The sequence below is a fragment of the Biomphalaria glabrata genome, chromosome 6 (assembly GCF_947242115.1).
Source record: "Biomphalaria glabrata chromosome 6, xgBioGlab47.1, whole genome shotgun sequence".
Lineage (NCBI taxonomy): Eukaryota > Metazoa > Mollusca > Gastropoda > Planorbidae > Biomphalaria > Biomphalaria glabrata.
In genome coordinates, this window is record NC_074716.1 from 18,434,349 (window position 1) to 18,455,057 (window position 20,709).

The 20,709-nt window shown below is 35.6% G+C and overlaps 2 protein-coding genes across 3 annotated transcripts; one reads left to right on the forward strand and one right to left on the reverse strand.

Annotated features, from left to right (window-relative positions):
• The first annotated feature begins 780 nt into the window (after window positions 1-780).
• LOC129926699 (cyclic AMP-inducible protein BP74-like) lies at window positions 781-1,557 on the forward strand. Its single transcript, XM_056032299.1, has one exon. The coding sequence runs from the start codon at window positions 781-783 to the stop codon at window positions 1,555-1,557; it is 777 nt and encodes a 258-aa protein (XP_055888274.1).
• Window positions 1,558-4,765: 3,208 nt separating this feature from the next.
• Window positions 4,766-19,623, reverse strand: LOC106058682 (uncharacterized). Of its 2 annotated transcripts, none has more exons than XM_013216141.2 (4): window positions 19,465-19,623; window positions 16,040-16,096; window positions 15,779-15,925; window positions 4,766-13,350 (listed from the first exon to the last, which is right to left on the reverse strand). In XM_013216141.2, exon 4 carries the CDS (start codon window positions 13,211-13,213, stop codon window positions 6,536-6,538), a length of 6,678 nt encoding a protein of 2,225 aa, XP_013071595.2. In that variant the 5' UTR covers window positions 13,214-13,350; window positions 15,779-15,925; window positions 16,040-16,096; window positions 19,465-19,623; the 3' UTR covers window positions 4,766-6,535. The 2 variants fall into 2 exon arrangements, with proteins under 2 accessions (XP_013071595.2, XP_013071597.2); XM_013216143.2 differs by lacking the exon at window positions 19,465-19,623 and adding an exon at window positions 18,911-19,067.
• Between the last annotated feature and the right edge of the window lie 1,086 nt (window positions 19,624-20,709).

Sequence of the window (20,709 nt, forward strand, 5' to 3'; positions counted from 1 at the left end):
TGTTTATGACCTAAAACAGAACATTATCTCCATTGTTCATGACCTTAAACAGAACATTATCTCCATTCTAAATGACCTAAAACAGAAAATTCTCTCCATTGTTTATGACCTTAAATAGAACATTATCTCCATTGTTCATGACCTAAAACAGAACATCATCTCAATTCTAAATGACCTAAAACAGAACATTCTCTCCATTGTTTATGACCTTAAAAAGAAAATTATCTCCATTGTTCATGACCTTAAACAGAACATTATCTCCATTGTTCATGACCTAAAACAACATTATCTCCATTCTAAATGACCTAAACCATAACATTCTCTCCATTGTTTATGACCTTAAACAGAACATTATCTCCATTGTTCATGACCTAAAACAGGACATTATCTTCATTCTAAATGACCTAAAACAGAACATTATCTCCATTGTTCATGACCTAAAACAGAACATTATCTCCATTGTTCATGACCTAAAACAGAACATTCTCTCCATTGTTTATGACCTTAAACAGAACATTATCTCCATTCTAAATGACCTAAAACAGGACATTCTCTCCATTCTAAATTACCTAAAACAGAACATTATCTCCATTGTTCATGACCTAAAACAGGACATTATCTCCATTGTTCATGACCTAAAACAGAACATTCTCTCCATTCTAAAATGACCTAAAACAGGACATTATCTCCATTCTAAGTGACCTAAAACAGAACATTCTCTCCATTCTAAATGACCTACAACAGAACATTATCTCCATTGTTCATGACCTAAAACAGGACATGATCTCCATTGTTCATGACCTAAAACAGAACATTCTCTCCATTCTAATTGACCTAAAACAGGACATTATCTCCATTGTTAATGACCTAAAACAGAACATTCTCTCCATTGTTTATGACCTAAAACAGAACATTATCTCCATTGTTCATGACCTAAAACAGAACATTATCTCCATTCTAAATGACGTAAAACAGAACATTATCTCCATTGTTTATGACCTTAAACAGAACATAATCTCCATTGTTCATGACCTAAAACAGGACATTATCTCCATTCTAAATTACCTACAACAGAGCATTCTCTCCATTGTTCATGACCTTAAACAGAACATTATCTCCATTGTTCATGACCTAAAACAGGACATTATCCCCATTTTAAATGACCTAAAACAGAACATTCTCTCCATTGTTTATGACCTTAAACAGAACATTATCTCCATTGTTCATGACCTAAAACAGAACATTCTCTCCATTCTAAATGACCTAAAACAGAACATTATCTCCATGCTAAATAACCTAAAACAGAACATTATCTCCATTGTTCATGACCTAAAACAGGACATTATCTCCATTCTAAATGACCTAAAACAGAACATTCTCTCCATTGTTTATGACCTTAAACAGAACATTATCTCCATTGTTCATGACCTAAAACAGGACATTATCTCCATTCTAAATGACCTAAAACAGAACATTATCTCCATGCTAAATAACCTAAAACAGGACATTCTTTACATTCTTCATGCCCCAGATGAGGCTTTTTTTTTTCTCCATTAGCCAGTCTGACCTATAACAAGAACATTATTATAATAGTTTTACAGGGGAAAAAAAGCAGGTTGTTAAATGAATGAGTTAATCCTTAAATGAGAATACACTATACACCAGGGGTGGGCAACCTTTTTCTTTCGAGGGCCGCATAAAAAAAAATTAGTAATGGGGGGCCGCAATTCTATAATATGTATTTACAACTTAGAAAATATATAAGGATAGTGTATTAAACATATACATCTTTTTTTTACACTACCAATTGAGGAATTACAACAAGATTTAGCGATTTCTAAAACTAATTTTACGAATATTTTTTTTTTAAATTTGTAATTGCCTTTTTACATCACATCAATTCATCACAACAATCTGGTAGTATTGTTGTACTTAATGCAAAATATTTAATCTTACACTCGCGCAAAATGTTCGGAATTGTGGTGGAACTAGCTAACTAGTTGTTATCCTTATGACTGCTATCCAATTACAGTCTGACAGCATCTTGTTCTTACACGTGTTTGTTTTCAAACAAAAAAAAAAGTTCACGACTTATATAGACCCAAATAATGTTAAAATTTAGCCGTAAGTTTTTTTAAGTGTGGAAATCTAGTTTCTGGCACCCATACAACTCCATTGGAAGGTCGCAATTTGCTTGGAGGTATTTCGTCTGGAGCTGAATCAGCTTCTGTACTACATGGTGAAGTGAGGATAGTGAAAACTGGTATCAAGATCTTGTTGTCTTAAAATTTGCATTTCAAATTCAACAAGTCTTGTACTTTTCAACCATTTTACTAGAAACCTTTCAGCAAATGAAAATGATTAACCCTGTTTTCACTTGCTTGCCTGGAGAAATGGAAAAGTTTTGTTTGGAAAAATACATATCATGTGCAAGCAACTCAATGCAATATTTGTAACTAAAAACACGAAGTCTGTCTTGACTCTTCTTTAGAATTAGTAGTAACAAAGTCAAAGTCTATGTCCATCAAGGAGCATACCAATGTCTTCCTTGAGAGCCCATATTCTTCTCAATACCGGTACCTTGCAAATGCCAAGCCAGCGGACACTGCTGTGGTACCGAACATCGAAATTTTTTGTTTCCATATCTTCAAGTACTTCTCGGAACTGCCTGTGGTAAGGTCCCCTAGCTCTGATAAGTTTGATCGATGAGACAATTGGGTCAATAAAGTGTTTCATATTCAATGCAGTTTTGTGCAAACTTTCCTGTGCCGAGTTTATAGTTGGGATATTGTTCTTTAATTTATATTTTAAAAAACTGTTTTACCCAGCCAAAGCACGGGCTCCACCAGTTCTTACACTTGCCATCTTGTTCCAAGCCAACCCAACACTTTCAACACAGTTCTTCATTTGCATTGAATAAATACTGGCCTGAGTTTATGTCTTTGACTAAATGTTTGAAAATATTTCAAAGAAGCATAAGCTTCATTTACTTTAAACTTTTTAGAATGACATGCAGAGACAATGTTTCTTCAGCCTCTACATCATAAGAGATAAGAAGATATTTAAAAGTATTTAATTTTTTCCCCTGTATTATCTGTGGGCACACCTGAATTCTGTAGGTGTTCGCGGGCCGCTTAAAACATTCTGGCGGACCGTAATTTGCCCACCCCTGCTATACACCAATATTACCAATAATAAGTATCGAGATGTCAAGAAAATTTTAATTTTCGTAGTTCTTATTTCCAATAATGGAGTGTTGCGATGCTCAGGAAGTTTTTATAACATTTGAAAATTGTATTCTGTGGTCAGTATCTTGTTTGGGCCTGTTGATAGCATCTTTGAATAGTCAGCATTGAATGAAGACACTCCGCAAGGCAAGTTTCGCTGGTTTCAATCAATAAGTCACGGACTGTGAGCATGTGTTGTCTCATTCTGCTGTCCTGGAGGCGAACACATTTGTGTCATATCGGGATAGATTCTAGTACCGGTAAACATTTGTGTCTGTGTCATATCGGGATAGATTCTAGTACCGGTAAACAGTAGTTTCTGTGTCATATCGGGATAGATTCTAGTACCGGTAAACATTAGTTTCTGTGTTCTGAGTGAGACCTGCTGGGAAATGTTTGGTTGGTTATTATCATGAAATTTATGTTCAAAAATCTAGTCTTACCAAATTCTATTCATTTTCTAAACGATCGTTGTCACAATAAAAGTGTGAACTATTCAAATGAAGTGCGAAACAGCCAATAGAACATTGCACTTTTATAGTTCTAAAGCATCGAACACGTTTTTGTTCAAGTGATGGTGACAAATAAATCGGTTAACTCTGGAACTATACTAACTAGATCTTTCCGTATTCTTTGATGCATTCTAAGGGGAGATAACTTAGGAGTTTAGGATATGCCAAAGCTATTCGCTGTAAATTGTTATCTTCGAATTCTGGGAAAGTGAAATCAAAAGAAGAAAGTACGGCCAAACCCTAGAATAAAAATCAATGGCTTATCTTTTACTATTGAAAAAAAACAAAAACGAAAGACAAATATAAAAAAAAAAACTTTTTCAAGCTTATAATAAGCATAGTTCTATCAGTTTGGATCAGTTGGGTCATTAAATTAAATTTAAAAAAAGACTAACAATAGTAAATCTGTGTGATTAGAAATATTTGTACCAGTAGTTTCTCACTACGCTATGATCCTATCATTTGTTTGGACCAGTTGGGACAGATCGTGGGAGAAAGAAGAGGTAACAGTAATCGCTTTTTAAATGCATTTCTTTGTTGAAAAAAGGGAAAGACCGGAATTCGAAAACAGGGCTCAAGCCCAGATAGGCCCTACTAACCACTTTGCTAGTGAAGTGCTTATGAAAATAGAAGGTTTCGAAGTTTCGATAGATATCTTTTGTTACCGGTACTTTCAAAATTTAAAGCGGCGACCTATACAGGGGACTAATTACGATTATACCACCACATTAGTCACGTTCAATATTTTTCCCTTCTTCGATGCCGAACAAAGTAATAAATGACCAATGTCAATTAACTAATTGGTTATTCTTGTTTTGTGAAAAGGTAAACGAAATAATTTTGCAAAATTTTTTCAGCTTAATTCGAGATAGGATATCTGAGAAATAACGTGCACAAACTTTTTTCCCAGACATTTTGAGTTGATTTAAGCTTTGTTAAAAAACAAAGTCAATGTCTGATCCTTTACTGAAGTCAACTTAAAACTGAAGTGAAAATAAATATAAAGAGTAAAAGAAAGCTGCAGTCTCTTTTTTGTGTGTGTGTATGTTAAAAGATTTATTGATAAAGCAAACAAGAGTATATGTGAGAGAGTTTGGAGACTTCCAACATGACACCGGGTTCAACACACAAACAAATCAAATGTCATCAATGAATTGTGAAAAATACAACAGGAAAAATAGAGACAGAAATGAAACAATAATAACACCTAATGTTACTATAACTCCACTATATACTTGATGTTCAGATAAATGTAAGATGAAAAGATACTTTGGCTAGTCTTGCTAGTAGGAAATACAAATCAGCTTTTTACTGACTGGACCACAGAATCAAAAAAAGCCTTGAATTAATCAGGCACATTGACAATGACATTCAATATGCTGGCCTTTCCTTTATTTGTATACTCCTTACATGGTCAACACAATGTTTAGAGAGAGGTCAACTCAATTCTAGACAGCTGCAATAGTCATGGAAGTTTTCAGGAATGGGGATGTCAATGACTTTCTAAAACTATATGTTCATACGTTTGAAGTCAGGTGGGTCTAAAAAATAAGAAAAAATGAAAACTAATAATTAAATGTAGTCAATTAAAAGCTACAGTTTTAAAACAAGCAAGTACACAACCTAGTTAAACTTATTTTACAATGTCAAGCAAATGAAAACAAAACAACATAGTGTGAAGAAAAACAACCAATCTTCCCAAGTGAGTGGTTACAAACTTGTAACAAACAGAAATGTTTGGTTGTACCTTCATGACTTTCAAATGTCAGAATTAACAGAGAGATTACATTTATTTATTTGTATTTTGTATAAAAAAAAAGACAGTTATACAAAGTTCAAGCTTTGAAAAGACCAAAGCTCAAATGCTTGTATTCATTGACAGCTATTGTTCTTTCAACTGTAAGCCTAGTTACATTTTGAATGTACAATAACTAATACGCTGACTTGCTGAAAATTGAAGCTTGTCTTTCATATATTCAGTTTTTCCACATGTTAATTTTTATTAGAACATTGAGCCACCTAAATAAAAAAAAGATCTATAGCATTGACTCTTAAAGAGAGAGAGCTATTGACACTATTACAAAAATTGAAAAAAAAAAAATAGAACAAAATCTCATTTTCAAAATACAAAGTGTAGCCATAAAGTTGTTTATCATCACAAAAACTAAAACTAACATGAGCTGAATACTAGATTGTTTTTACGAGTAAATACCTGGACTGTATTGCAGCTCATTATTGCAACCTTTACATTATCACATTATTTAAGAGACCCAAGCAACATAAAGACAACTAACACATTAAAACAAATAACAATATAAGTATGAAATGACAATAAAAAGGAAAATATCTCAAAGTCAAATCAAGCAAACAGAAATTATAAACCATAAAGTAAAAACTAACTTCAACTCAAAGCTTTAAACTAGTGCAAAAAATCTGGGGTTTTATGACCAATCCTTTTTCCCACTGTAATACACATAACAAACTGATCATTTTTTTTTAATTCTTTTGATACCGGTATACCAAAACCTTAAAAAATCAATGACATTCTGAACAAAAAAGCAGCAGCACAAATTGACAAATAATACATTTCTAGGAGCTCTCAAGACTACTATGTTGTTTACTATGTAGTGAATTATACTGTATCAAGTTTGTAAGATAACTCTCTATGACATTGGAGACTCATTTGAATGCTAAGGAAGAATGGGATAAGAAGGAGATGGAGAAAGAAAGGAACCACAGTTTCTTGTACATGCTAACAGGAACTCAAATATAAGCCCCCAGATGAAAATATCAATGTTAACTTCTGCAGGGTAAACCCACATGAAACACTGTGTGACAGGAAGTACAGACACTAACTGAGCATGATGGGCAGGTCCATTCACTTCCTCTTACATTATTGGTCACTTCATAAACTACTGGGCAGTTTGGAGTGACACAAAACTTGTATGTGTCTTCATATTTAGTCACATAGCTATCCAGTGAACTCATTAGCAGAGACTGTTTCGTCAGCCACTTTTTGTTGATGAAATATTTGAAATCTCTAGCAACAAAAAACTGGTTGCAGCTTTCTTGAATACATCTCATTGGGAACAGGCGGTCCTGAATTGAAATTGCAACAAAACCCTTCATACAAATTTGGCAGTAGCTGTGACCACAGCATTCTAATCTGCACAGCTCAGAGATGTTTTCTATGGGGGACTTGCACAGAACACATTGGGGCATCACCTTACCAATACCAAAGTTGACTAAGGCTATGTTCTGCAAACCATTTTCTAGTTCACGCAAGGCTAGCATGGCAATTTGAGTAGACTTTGGTGGGCCCACAAAAGTAATCTTTAGCTGCTTAAGATCAAGAACTACATCATTCAAATCAAATGTATCAATAATGCTTTCTGTAAAAGGAGTGTATCTGATAAAAAGCTCCTTCAGAATCCTATTTGGTTTTCCAGGTGTCTTAAGAGCAAACACTTCGCGCTCACTGTCACGGAACATTTGAAGAAAGTGACTGATTTCAACTTGTGCTTTGTTAATGTTATCAATGTCACCATAAATGTGGATTTTCTTTTTACGATCATCTGTAACAATCATCAGAGATTGACCTTGCTCTATGTCCTTCAACACTTGCTTCCCTTTATACTTCAGTAAACAAGACAAATGCTCCTTGAAGCTGCAATCAATGACCTCTCCTTCAAGCTCCTTTTGGAACTTGTCCCTGGCTTGCAGAAGATATTCAGGGCAAGAGGAAGTAATGTCTACGGCACAATCTCCCTGCTTCATAGGCCTCAGGGTCACCATTACCTTAAGCTCTTTGTTGAAACTGCTTACTAAATCCTCAATGTGGGACTTGAAGGCTGCCATTATAACCTTTGACACATGAATGGTGGTTTTAAGGTTGGGACTAATTTCAACAACCTGACCTCGGACAAATATTCTGCCACTGGCTACCTTGCAAGCCTTAAGGACTTCTTCAATGTTATCAAAGTGAATGTGACCCACCTGGTGGATTGCAGTAGGCTTGGGGGAGATCAAAGAGATATTGAAAGTTTCTGTAGGCAAATATTTCTTCAAATCATGAAACAGCTCTGCTTTAAGCTGCTTGACCATTTCTGGTTTCATCTGCTCAACCTTTTCTCTGACAATGCTGACATGGATGTTATTTTCCCTTTTCTCATCATAATCCAACATATTCACCAGGACCTTCTTGATGTCGTATTCCTTGACATCCCCAATGTTGTGACAGAATAACTCCACCTCACCTTCCTTTCGAGAACTCTCTATTGTCAGCTGCCTATCATGCACTGTAATGGTCTTCCCTGTAAAAGCCATCCTTTCAATAGGAGGACATTTGATTATGGCAGTTCCATTGCCCTTGACGGGCCTTCTAGTCCACTGCAGTCTTGCCTCAAATTTGTTTTTCAGTACTTTGGATTTGGATTCCACTTTCAAAATCGCAACAAGCTTTTTGTCATTGGACGTGCTCCTGACTGCCAGTTGAGCCTCATGACAGGTTGCATACCTGATGTGGCCCCAGTGATCTGGGTGGCTTAACCTTATATACTCCTTGATGTCCCCAAAGAGTTTGAACTTGTCCAAAACTTCCTCCACTGTAATGCCAGACCTAGCTTTAGTGACAATTATCTTGTTACTTTGCTCAGGCATCAGGATGGCACTAAGTAGACCACCATGCCCTAGAAGAACTCGTACTCCTGACTGATCTTTTCCACTGGAACTTTTCATTATGTGGAGCTCTTCTTCTTCCTCCAACAGTTTTTGTATGACCTCGGCTTTAGTTATACTGAGACTTCTAGCAGCATCTTGGTTCATAAAAGATGCTGAGTAAATGTCTATAGTGCCCAACTGTTTATCTGCTTCTAGGACGACATCAACCATACCTTTAGAGGATAAACTGTTTTCTAGAGCCTGTAGCTTGACATACAGAGCTCCAGTCAAATGCTGGAAAAGCAGAGAACCAACTTCTTCTTTGTGAGCAAGACGTGCTTTCCATCCTTTAGTTTTGTCTAGATCAATGGCCAACTTTCCTTGATTGCAAGCATCTAATACCCAGTCTTCATCAATGACCATGAGACCTTTGATAAAAGACTTGGAAGTCTTTCTAAATTCTGTATATATAATCCAATCAGGATATTTCTTGAGTTGATGCAGACTTGAGGAGTTGTGAACATGAACATGCCTGTTTGCAATCAGATCTAAATAACTATCTTTGGTATCTTGTAGATATCTACAAGTACAGGGTGTAAATGCAAAGAATATAATTTTTCTCAGGTTTTTCCATGTCTGATCCCCTCCAGTGGTGAATTGCTGTTCCATGATAATGTTTTCCTTTCGAAAAATGGCATCAATATCACTTACAAAATGTTTTATAAAGTTGAGAACCTTGTAATTGATCTTATTATCATGGCACCAGCTTGACTGCTCATTACGTGGCAACTTGATCCACTCTTGATAGATCTTCAGCCAAGTGAATAGATCTCCATATTCTGAAACAAGCTCTGGTTTGATCTTAAAAGTATGTTGATTTTCTGAAGCAGAAAAATCTCTGTAAAAAATCTTGGAACCATGTGCAATTAGAGCTACTAAAACAACACAATCATACAATAAACTTCCTTTCAATCCCAGGTAAATAATATATCCCAACCTAGGATCTAAAGCAAATTTCGACAACCAGTGACCAATGTCAGTTATTCCTTTGGGTGTCACAGCATATAAATATTGCAACATTTGAAGTGTTGATTGTAGAACATTTTTGCTGGGGGCATCAATAAAATCAAATTCGTAAGAGGTGCCAAGCTCTGCAAGTTTTAAAATCACTTGACCCAATGGTTCTGTAAGTATTTTAGGCTTTCTACTGGGTTCCATTGAAGCATATGTATTTTCAGAATAAAGCCTAAAACATTTCCCACTAGCAGTTCTTCCAGCTGTATTTTTCCTTTGATCTGAAGAGCTTTTGCTAATCACACAGGTGCTCATTGTGCTAATGTTTTTCTGTGGGTCGTATACCACTTCTGTATCTAGACCACAATCAATAACAAACCTAATACCATCTATAGTAAAGGAGTTTTCAGCACAGCTTGTGGCAAGAATGATTTTTCTGACTCCAGGTGGCAATGGCTCAAAAACTTTCTTCAGCTCGGCTGGTGGCAGCATCTCATGCAGAGGGAAACACTTGCAGTTAATGTCTTCTCCCATTCGTTTCTCCAGTTCATTCATGCAGCGCATGATCTCCACTGGGGAGGTCAGAAAAACAAGAATATCTCCTTGACTTTCTGTCTTATGTACAGATATGGCCTTGGCCACAGCTTTCACCTCATACTGTTCAAGCTCCTGCATGATATCTGAGCTTTCGTAGACAACATCTACTGGGAACAGCCTACTGGGGACCTGAAGTTCAGTGCTAGAGTTAAAATAATCAAGAAAATGTTTAGCTGATTGATTGCACAATACAATGATCACCTTCAAGTCAGGTCGATGAGGTAGGCTGCTCTTAATCATTCCAAGCAATAAGTCTGTATATATGCTGCGCTCTTGAGACTCGTCAACTATAATGCAAGAATAGCATTTAAAATCTGGATCCTTAATTCCTTCATTTAAAAGGAAATGATCTGTAGAAAATATAATGCTGGTATTTACACTGACCAGTTCTTTGGAATCTGTTGTATAGCCAACAACTCCCCCAACTTTAAAGGACATTTCTTTGGACACATGTTCAGCTAGAAGAACAGCTGCCAGACTTCTAGGCTGAGAACAAATAATGCGTCCTCTAGTGGCAAAGCCAGCCTCATACAAATATTGCACTAACTGCGTACTCTTGCCTTGTCCTGTTCTACCTGTTAACATTAAAACTTGGTTTGTCTGAACACACGATAAAATATCTTTTCTTTTGGCAAGGATAGGGAGGGCAGTCATCAACCTGTTGCAATTTAATTCCACAATCTGGAGAATGTCTTTTAAATCTTTAGCAGATGCTGTGGTAGTATCCATTTTCTCGACTCTATCAACTAGCTCCTTATGCTGGTTAGTAAATTCATTCCGCATTTTTATAACCTCCATGAGTCTGTCTCTCAATGCCAGCTCTTCTAGCACATCCTCCTCATCTTCTTCATCCCCTGGGGCTTGTTTCTGCATAGCATCCAAGGCTCTTTCATAATTTTCAATTGATTTGTTATGAGACTCCAGAGCAGAGGAAGACATTCTCCTCATTTCATCTAGAGTACTCTGTAGGACAGATTTCAACTTTTCTGACTTGGCAGTTCCATCTTTGAGTGATGAGTCCCCAACTATATGAGCTCGCACAGTACTATCACCCAACTTAAGTGAATTTAAAAGTTTCACAATTCTAGCTGCTGCAGCCTTACTAGGCGCCATCAAATCAAAGAGAGATTTGGAAGATGTTATGGCCACACTTCCTTCCATTAATTCAAATGGAGAAACTTTACAATCAATAACAGATTGTAAGAAAGAAAGAACTTTTGCCTTGTCAAAAAGATTCATACCAACGGTCACAGAGATTTTAGTAGGAATAGCCACTGGGTCTTTGTCTGGGCTTTTCCTGGTATCACTTTGGGCTTCAGCTTGAGCTTCTGTTTCTTTTTTCTCTTTCTGAACATTGGCTAACTTTTGTATTCTTGGAGCTTTCTGGCTGGCAAAGGATAAAAACTGTTCTGCTCTTTTACGTCTAGAACTTAATTTTGTATCAGTTAAACTAGACCTTTGCCAAGTAGTTTCAATAACTTTATCTTCTCTTTGTGGGCTCTTGTCTTCACCAGTGCTGGACATTTCATAAGTGACATTAACTTGCAGAGATTTTTTCAAATTAAGGCACATATTTTTTATCATTTTTTTGGCCATCTGCTTGCTGTCAGTGGTCAGTATTATTGTACACAGACCTCTGAGTTCAGAGCAGATGATGGAGTCTTCAACAAACTTTAGAAATTTGTTCTCTTCCTGATCTAGGTGCTGTCGAATAGTCTGCTTGAGATGATCCACACCATTGAACGTCTTCAGAATCTGAAGAGCAGCTTTGGTAGTACGCTGAGATCTATCATTAATGTCCTGCTTATCATCTGGTTTTCTGTCAGCCTGGTGATAGCCCATTTTGTTTAGCCTGTGTCGAGGGTGTCGTTTGACAGATTTGTCCTTAGCCTCACTCTGATCAGCATCAACTAAATTTGGGGTGCTTGAAAATTTAGAATTTAACTGGGACCCTCCTCTACCACGGCCACGGCCTCTACCTCTACCTTTTCCTCTCTCCTTTCCTCTGTTATTATAATCTCTTTGCCTATCATCACCAAGATTGACATTTTTGTCCAGATTGTGCGCTATGTTTTCCATTGACAGACCAAATAGTTTTTGCTTATGTTGCGCAAAATCACGAGTTTTATTGTCTGTCAAATGAGAACCATCATTTCCTTTATTAGAGTTGGGTCTGGGATCTTGGCTTTGGTTTGGTCCAATATCCCTTCTTGGAGTGGATCTCCTTTCACTCTTGTATGATCTTCTGCTGCTCACACTGGCATCACTACCGGTGGACCCAGTTCTCTGTCTGGTATAGCCTTCGTTATGATGACGATCTGACACAACAGAATCATATGGGGGAGGCGCTTCTGGGAAATGAGCATCTCCATGTCTACCTCTGTCATTCCTATGATCAACATATGGAGGTGGTGGGGAATTCCCCTGACGCCTACAGTTTTCACCTCTAGAGAAATGCTCAGGAGGACGATAGCGATCCTCAAGCTGAGATGCATGCTGATGTTGGGAGTGTGACCCAGGCCTATCATAATATGGTTCCCTTCTTTCTCCATGCCTATCATTATAAGGTTCCTGTCGTACTCCACGTCTGTCATTATAGTGTTCCCTTTGTTCTCCATGCCTATCATTATAAGGTTCTCTTCTATCTCCACCCCTATCATTAAAAGGTTCCCTTCTATCTCCACCCCTATCATTATAAGGTTCCCTTCTATCTCCACCCCTATCATTATAAGGTTCTCTTCTATCTCCACCCCTATCATTATAAGGTTCCCTTCTATCTCCACCCCTATCATTATAAGGTTCCCTTCTATCTCCACCCCTATCATTATAAGGTTCCCTTCTATCTACACCCCTATCATTATAAGGTTCCCTACGTTCTTCATGCCTATCATTATAGTAAGGACCCCCTTTGTCTCCACCCCTATCATTATAGTAAGGTTCCCTTCTGTCGCGGGGCTCTTGATTGACTGTAACAGTCACATGGTATGGAGCAGGGGGATATTGCATTTGTGGTGGTGGTGGTGGAGGATTATACTGATACATTGGCTGTGGATTTGGAGAAAACGGGGGATACTGTGGCTGTGGGGGTTGTGGGTAGCTCATAAGGGGGTGTGGCTGTGCATACATATTGTTGTTAACTCTGTCACGATCTCCACCTTTTTGGCCCAGATTTGACATACCCCTCTGGCCTCCTCTTTTGGACATTGTGAGAACAAGGAAGTCACTTACATATAAAAATATTAAAACTAGAATTCAAACATAAACATTTAAACTAATCAAAACTTAATTATGTTACAGCATCTTTCACTACTGGCCTGAACAACCTCGCTGCTATCTTAATTCTGAAATAAAAATAGATTTTTTTTTGAAACCCATCAACCATTTCAGAAGTTTAAGGTGTTTGTGAAGTTTTAGTCATTTGTCTGTAATAAATGTGTAAAGTTTTCAAGACATTAGTAAAACTGTATATACTATACTCTATGAAGTACCGGTACTCATTTAAAGTATACATCTATTGCTGTCATTCTTTTTTTAATCACAAAATGAAAATGTTTTGTAATTGTTTTAAAGCTTGTTGATAGGCATGGAGAACAATATATCTGATATTGAGTTCTTACAATTTTCTTTAAAAAAAAAATTTCAATTAAAAAAAAAAATACAACAAAGTTTTTTTTTCATAAATAAAACATAAAAAAAAAAAAAAAAAATAGCCAGTTAAAAAAATTGGGTCTTGACAAGAACTAGACTAAAGTAATGAAAAAGGGAACCTGCCTATATATATATAATATGTGTATTATGTCTTGAGAATAACTAGACTAAAGTAATAAAAGAGGGAACCTGCTTATATATATATATATATATATAATATGTGCATCATGGGCGTAGCCAGGATTTTTTTTCGGGGAGGGTTTTGGGCCCCCCCCCCGGCGAAAAAAAAAAAAAAAAAATATATATGTGTGTGTGTGTGTGTGCATAATTAATCTTTATTACATTCTGACCCTTTCGGAAGACGTTTATTGTTTATTGTAGACTCCCAGCCCTTGCTAGCAAAGGGGTCTGGGGGAGCTAGCAGCGCTCCACCAGCGCGGGGCGAAGCCCCGCCGCCGAGCACTATTTCTGGTATTGAAAGCCAACAAAATGCATATTCTGAGGTATCTACAGTGCACTATCTTGCTATTAAAAAGTTTTATTTCAAAAACCTAGTGTGCTATTCTTACTGACTTAAACCCTCTCGCGCCGTTTGGCGCATTTTCCGGCAAGCTGTTTCCGCAACTCTTATTTTGCGTAATTCATTTTGTCGGAAAACATGTCCCGCAAAACCTCATGCGACGCTCTGTCACAACCTTACTAAGGATTCGACTCCCAGTTTGATTTAGACCCGATCTCTATGACTGACTCCTAAAATCTGTCTTAGCCATCTTTGTTGAGACACATTTAATGATTATTCACACTTAATTAATGGAGCCCAAGCCACTGGTAGAAATTTGTAACCTTTCTTGACTACGCTCTTGGAATTACATGCCTGTATTTCGCTTTAGATTTTATATCGAAAAGGAAAGTTTCTTCGTCAAATCATCTGTTGAGGGGTTTTTAACTAAAAAATCTCTGGGTTTTTTTTTTGTTTTGTTTTTAATTCAAAACCCCATTTAGCTACGATCATAGAATTTGGTGACTGTAGTTTGCTTTAAAATAATATTGAAGAGAGAGGTTTTCAACTCTAAACGCTCTGTAGGGGAATTTTAAACTCAAAACCATCTGGAGGGGTTTTAAACTTTAAAGAAAAAGCCATCTGGAGGAGGGGGATTTAAACTCAAAACCCCTTTGGCTACGCTCATAGATTTTATAGTGTGTAATTTGCTTTTTTTTTTATATTGAAGAGGTACTTTTTAGCTTCAAACCCCAACTGGAGGGGGGGGGGGGTTAAACTAAAAAACCCTTTGGCTACGCTCATAGAATTTTGAGTGTGTAATTTGCTTTTTTTTTTATTGAAGATGGGGTTATCGTAAATTTTGGATGGGGTTTTAAAATCAAATTCTTCCTCAACTGTGCTGTTGGAATTTGGGGATTGTAGTTTGTATTTTTTTGTTTTGTTTTATAGAAGAGGGGTATTTAACTGCAAAAACCTCTGGTAAGGGGGCTTAAAATTCAAAAACCCCTGTTGGGGGTTTTAAACTCAAAGCCCCCTAGTAGAGGGATTTGTATCTCAAAACCACCTGATAGGGGTTTTTAAAATCTCAAAACCCCCTGGTAGGGGGATTTAAACTTAAAAACCCCCTGGTAGAGGGGTTTTAACTCAAAACTGCATCGGCTGTGCTGTGGTGATGATTTAGTATTAAAATCTCACCTAAAATAAACAAAATGAAAGCAAAAATCAGTCACTTAATTCCGTCCCCCCCCCCCTGCGGGGGGGGGGGGGGGGGGGTTTGAACCCCAAGAACCCCCCCCGGCTACGCCCATGATGTGCATTATGTCTTGATAATAACTAGACTAAAGTAATAAAAGAGGGAACCTGCCTATATATATATATATATATATATATATATATATATATATATATATATATATATATATATAATATGTGCATTATGTCTTGACAATAACTAGACTAAAGTAATAAAAGATGGAACCTGCCTAGACTTTAGTCTAGTTATTTTCAAAACATAATGCACATATCTATATCTATCTATCTAACTATCTATCTATAAAATATGTGGATTATGTCTTGACAATAACTAACTAGACTAAAGTAATAAAAGAAGGAATGCTAACCTGCCTATACATGCGCTTTATGTCTGAGCCAAAAAAACATCTGTGCTGATGCAAGCATGTAAACAAATTTATCTCAAGCTCAGGTGATCCAGCACTTAATAATGTTGGACTTGATTACACAGATGTTTAAGTTTCCTGATACAGTCACTGTAATCAAATGACAACATTGACACATTAGTGCCCAATACATCTCTCATTGTGACTATGAAGTTTAAATTATCCAAACAAAAGTCATTGAAGAAAATAGTCCAATAGCTTTACCTTCTGTCTTAAAACAAGCTTCAGCAAAAAATATAATGTGACACATTGACTGGATATCTAGAGAGAAAAAACAAATACTTATTTAAAAAGGACAATACCTCCTTTTATGTAAATTATTGAGTGATTATTTTTATTCTCTTAAAAATTAATAAATGTTAGATTTATAAACATTTTTTTAACCTGCCCCCTTCCCCTCGAGAAAGAATACTGGTTAAGCGAATGTATATAACTCTAGTACATTTTTTAATATTCCAATGATAAGCACTGAGATCTAGACTTAGAAGACAATGCACACATTTTTCCTGAACATTAATTAATTAAACTCTTGAATCAATAAAGCCTTACATTTGGAATTCCCAAACTTGATGGTTCTTTCAAGAACATGATAGTCCTTTCAAAACCGATGTAGTATCTAGAGCTAGTTTTATTCTCTAGCTAAATTTACATTTATTTATTTTACTTTAAAAAATTATTAGGTCAAACTAAAGTTTTCCCTGTGTGGCCAACGAGCTAGTCATTCTTTTCTCACTGATATACAGCAGCTGTCAAATTTGTAGGAAAATCGTTAGAACTGTTTTTGAGATTAGCTGTCTGCCCACCCAGCCAGGTTCTTCCATGAAGGAATGACTTGAATAGAGGTTTTGTAAAAACAATTAAAAGGTTACATTCAAAACTGAATTAATGAAGACATAAGGACGCACTAAATAAATTCATAATTGACTATTTAGGGGCAAGTATCAGAAATTTCAGAAATAATCTAGTGTCTTGGCGGCAGTGAATCCTAAATAATTCCTGGTAATATTATAGCTTTTTAAGTACAAAGTACATACATGTCAAACTATTATGTCAGTTTTCAAACATAGATAATTCTTTGAAAATGAAACAAAATAAAGTGATTTATTCAATCATTAGACATGTGAATAAAGTTGTTCTAATTACAGCTTTTTCTACATTCCTACCATTTCCTGAGTCATCACGATTAATCATTCCATAAGAAAAAAATTTAAAAATGACAAAATACTTCAAAATGTGTCTCAATCATTTTCACTTTAGGAATAATTTTATCATTTATCATGCCTCTACATCTTTTATTACATACAAGTAAATGTCACCCAACCAATTACTAAACAACAAAATAGTGGCAAAATTCATTTAACTAATTTTTAAATAATTTTTCATTAATTGTTTCAGAAATTGTAAAATATGCATATGCAAACACTATGCTCTTGGGAAACATGTAATGTTGTAATATTTCTCTAATATGATATACATATGTCAGATTAAAAAAACATGGACTTTCACAGAGTGCAATAGTATGCAATGTCACATAGACACTTCAACAGTGGCTTTTTTTGCAACAAAACCAGTATAAATATGTAAAATTGGATGTAATTAGTTTTGTATACAGGTTTTTTCTTTTCTAGCATTGCATCTAAGAATCCTGTTCTCTGAGGAAGGGACTGATCAGCTTAGGTGTTGGCGACGATAGCTGAAAAGCAGTGTGTCATCCCGCCACTGAAATGTTTGTTAGTGGCAGAATGTCTTGTAGATTATATTTAAATAGGTCCTTTAAGGCATGAGCTTAACTAATATATTGGTGAGATGAGGAACGTGATGGTTAGCTTGTCTGGTCCTAGATCTATCACTCAAGCTTGCTAATGCTGTGGCCTGAGTTTGAAAAAAAGATAGCTTCTGCCAGATAATCTAGATTTTAGATCAAGACTTCTGACAAGATTATAACACATATTATCTATACTATAAAGTAGAATGTGAGGTGTATGTATGTTACTTATAGACATCAAAACCGCTTGACCAATCTTGATAAAACTTGGCAGGAATGTTTCTTGGGTACCAACTTAGACCTTAGTGTATGTATTGTAGCCCTAAAACAAACTTAAGACCCTAAAAAAAAATAAAGTTGTCCGACTCTATTACAGCTAGGATCTAGGCCATGTCTACAATGTTGACATGAGAAAAGATCGAAAGGATTTAGACCTAGATCTAATTTTAAGAAATACACTTTGCGCAGATAGTTTTTTACTTTGACACATGAAAATACAAAAGAAGATCCATTGATTTCATTATATAATAAAATTAACCTTCAATTTTGTGTTTCAAAAGCATTTTTTACATAAATTAGTTCCTTATATCTGTGACTACAGATTTCCTGACGAACATTCTATCATTAGACAATACCGTAATGAATCGCGTACTAAAAATTAATTCGTTTAATCGTTTACTTTATAATCCCATCCCTAGATCTAAAACTCTAATTCAACTCTAAGATGATAAAACTTCTCTTCGCACAGATAGTTTTATACTTTAACACATAAACATATTAATTTAAGTCCATTCATTTCATATTTTGATCAAATAAACATTCAAATTTGGTTTTCTAAAGCTACATTAGTTTATGAAAGCTGCAAAGCCGAGTTGAGATAGGCCTAGATCTATATTCATTCATGAATCGCGTACAAAAAATTATTTCATTTAATTGTTCACTTTATAATCCCATTCATTTAACAAAGCTATCGCTCTTTTCGTTTTTAATAGATATATATATGAATTTATCGGCTTCGGGTAAACCCATTTTTCGCAAAACTAATTTTATTTTCTTAGCCAAAGAGAAAAAAACTTGAAAGGATCATTAGCTAAGTTTAGCATACATCTAAATCCAATCCACTAGATTAGTAAACACAAACTTAGACCCGCAGGCCGCGGGTAATGTCAGGCTAGTTTTATATAAATATCATACATACAGTTGGCTCTATTTTGTCAACCCTTTTTTTTGGTTAGCCCATATAAGTATCACTTTGGAAATATTGAAACCTATACAAGAACTTGATCTAGATTAAATTTACAACTCAATACCTTAGCTTAGCCTGAAAACTTAATAAAAGTATTTCTGACCAATTTCAGTTCAAGGTAAAAAATATTAACAGCCTATTGACTTTTGTTCCCGATAAGAAATTTAAATGAATGTTTTGGTCCCAATAAGAAATTTAAATGAGTGTCTATATAATCTACATTCTAGAATCTAGATCTATAAAGTATTATACTAATTATAGCTCCAAATTCTACTAATTCTAGAATTCTTCTACAAATGTAGATCTATCAAATAATCTATAGATGCTAAGAATCTAGATCTACTGATCTAGATCTCTCTATATATATAATTGTATATATTATAAAATATTAATATATTTATAATATCAGATCTCTATAAAATATAGATCCCTATAGGCTGTAGACTATAAATATCATTTTGGTTTCAGTTTTGCTTTGCACTTAAGGTGAAAAATCTGGTCTCACGAGTTGTCTTTTCCTCCTGTGTGTCAAAGAACTAAAATAAAAAGTCTGTAGTGTAAAATACTCTCTTAGTAGTCTTAGACTGCCTAGAAAATTAGTCTATATAATTAACTTACATGATGATAGATTGTAGATCTAGAATTTCATTTGTGTAATTACTGTCTAGACTGACTGAATGTAGTCTAGCTAGACAGATCAGTCTGTCTTTTCTATGAGGTCTGCTTTCGTCACTGCTCATAGACTGAAAGATAAAAACATTCACTGACTGAAAAAAAGTCAAGGCCGATCACTCATTTTGATCCAATGAAGTAGAAAAAAATATACGGTTGCTAGCAAGCCAGTGTTTCTCAAAATTTTACCAGTGACGCCCCTTTAAACTAAAACTAAAATCGTTCGCAGGGGTTTGGGACTGGGGCAATTTTGGTTTCTCGTTGTCTATATTTTTACGTTTGACATACAAATTCACACAATATGAATGTTTATAGAAGCTAGCCTGTTAAGGTAAATACGTAGGCTATGTATTGTTTCTTAGATGTCAAGATAAATACATCTACACTATTAGATTCTTTTTTCACAGTAAGATGAGAGTAAGGACGTGGTCAGAAAAAAAAAAAAATGGGTGTGACAGGCCGATATTGAAGTGTTTCCTTGTAATATTAACTGAGAAATACATTCTTCTGGCGAGTACTTTTCATTCTAGTAAACAAAAAACAACTACGCGGGTAAAATTAAGTCCCATAAAGGAAGCAGCTCTTGTTTTGTTAAAAGTCGTCAACAGAAAAAAATAAACGACAGTTGGAAAGGACCGTTCTGACATTTACAAAAAGTCGAGAAGAATCGCTTTAGTGAAGACGTTTTGAGATCATTTCTTGAACAATCTAGAGACCACTATTGTTACATGCACCTCTCGCGGCGTAGGCCTACACACATGTTTTTTAAAGGACGACATGCATATTTAAATATTTTAGTTTTTTCAGATATTGATCATAAAATCATTTTTTGATGGTTAATACCCATACATTGATTTAGAACTACAATTGAATTTATTTTGTATCCCTTGAAAAACACATCGGCCCTCTCTGGTCATTTTTTTTTCATATGCTACACAGGGGCGTAGCTAGAAATTTTCCATCGTTTGGGAGCCAGGGGGGCTTGACCTCTTTTGGCGCCCCCGCATTTTGCGTAATATTTAATTTTTAATGTAAAGAAACACATGGGGGGGGGGGAGCGGGGGGGATTTTCAAATTCTCCCCCACCTAATCTACGCCACTGCTCCTACAGATCATGGTCTATAGAGCTACATGCTTATTTATTGTCCAGTTAGCTACTTTTAAAAAAATGGCAATTTACAAAAAAAAAAT

Bases quoted from the DNA above. Each gene is read 5' to 3' on its own strand.
- LOC129926699 (XM_056032299.1), top strand. From the start codon at position 781: ATGATCTCCATTGTTCATGACCTAAAACAGAACATTCTCTCCATTCTA.
- LOC106058682 (XM_013216141.2), bottom strand. From the start codon at position 13,213: ATGTCCAAAAGAGGAGGCCAGAGGGGTATGTCAAATCTGGGCCAAAAA.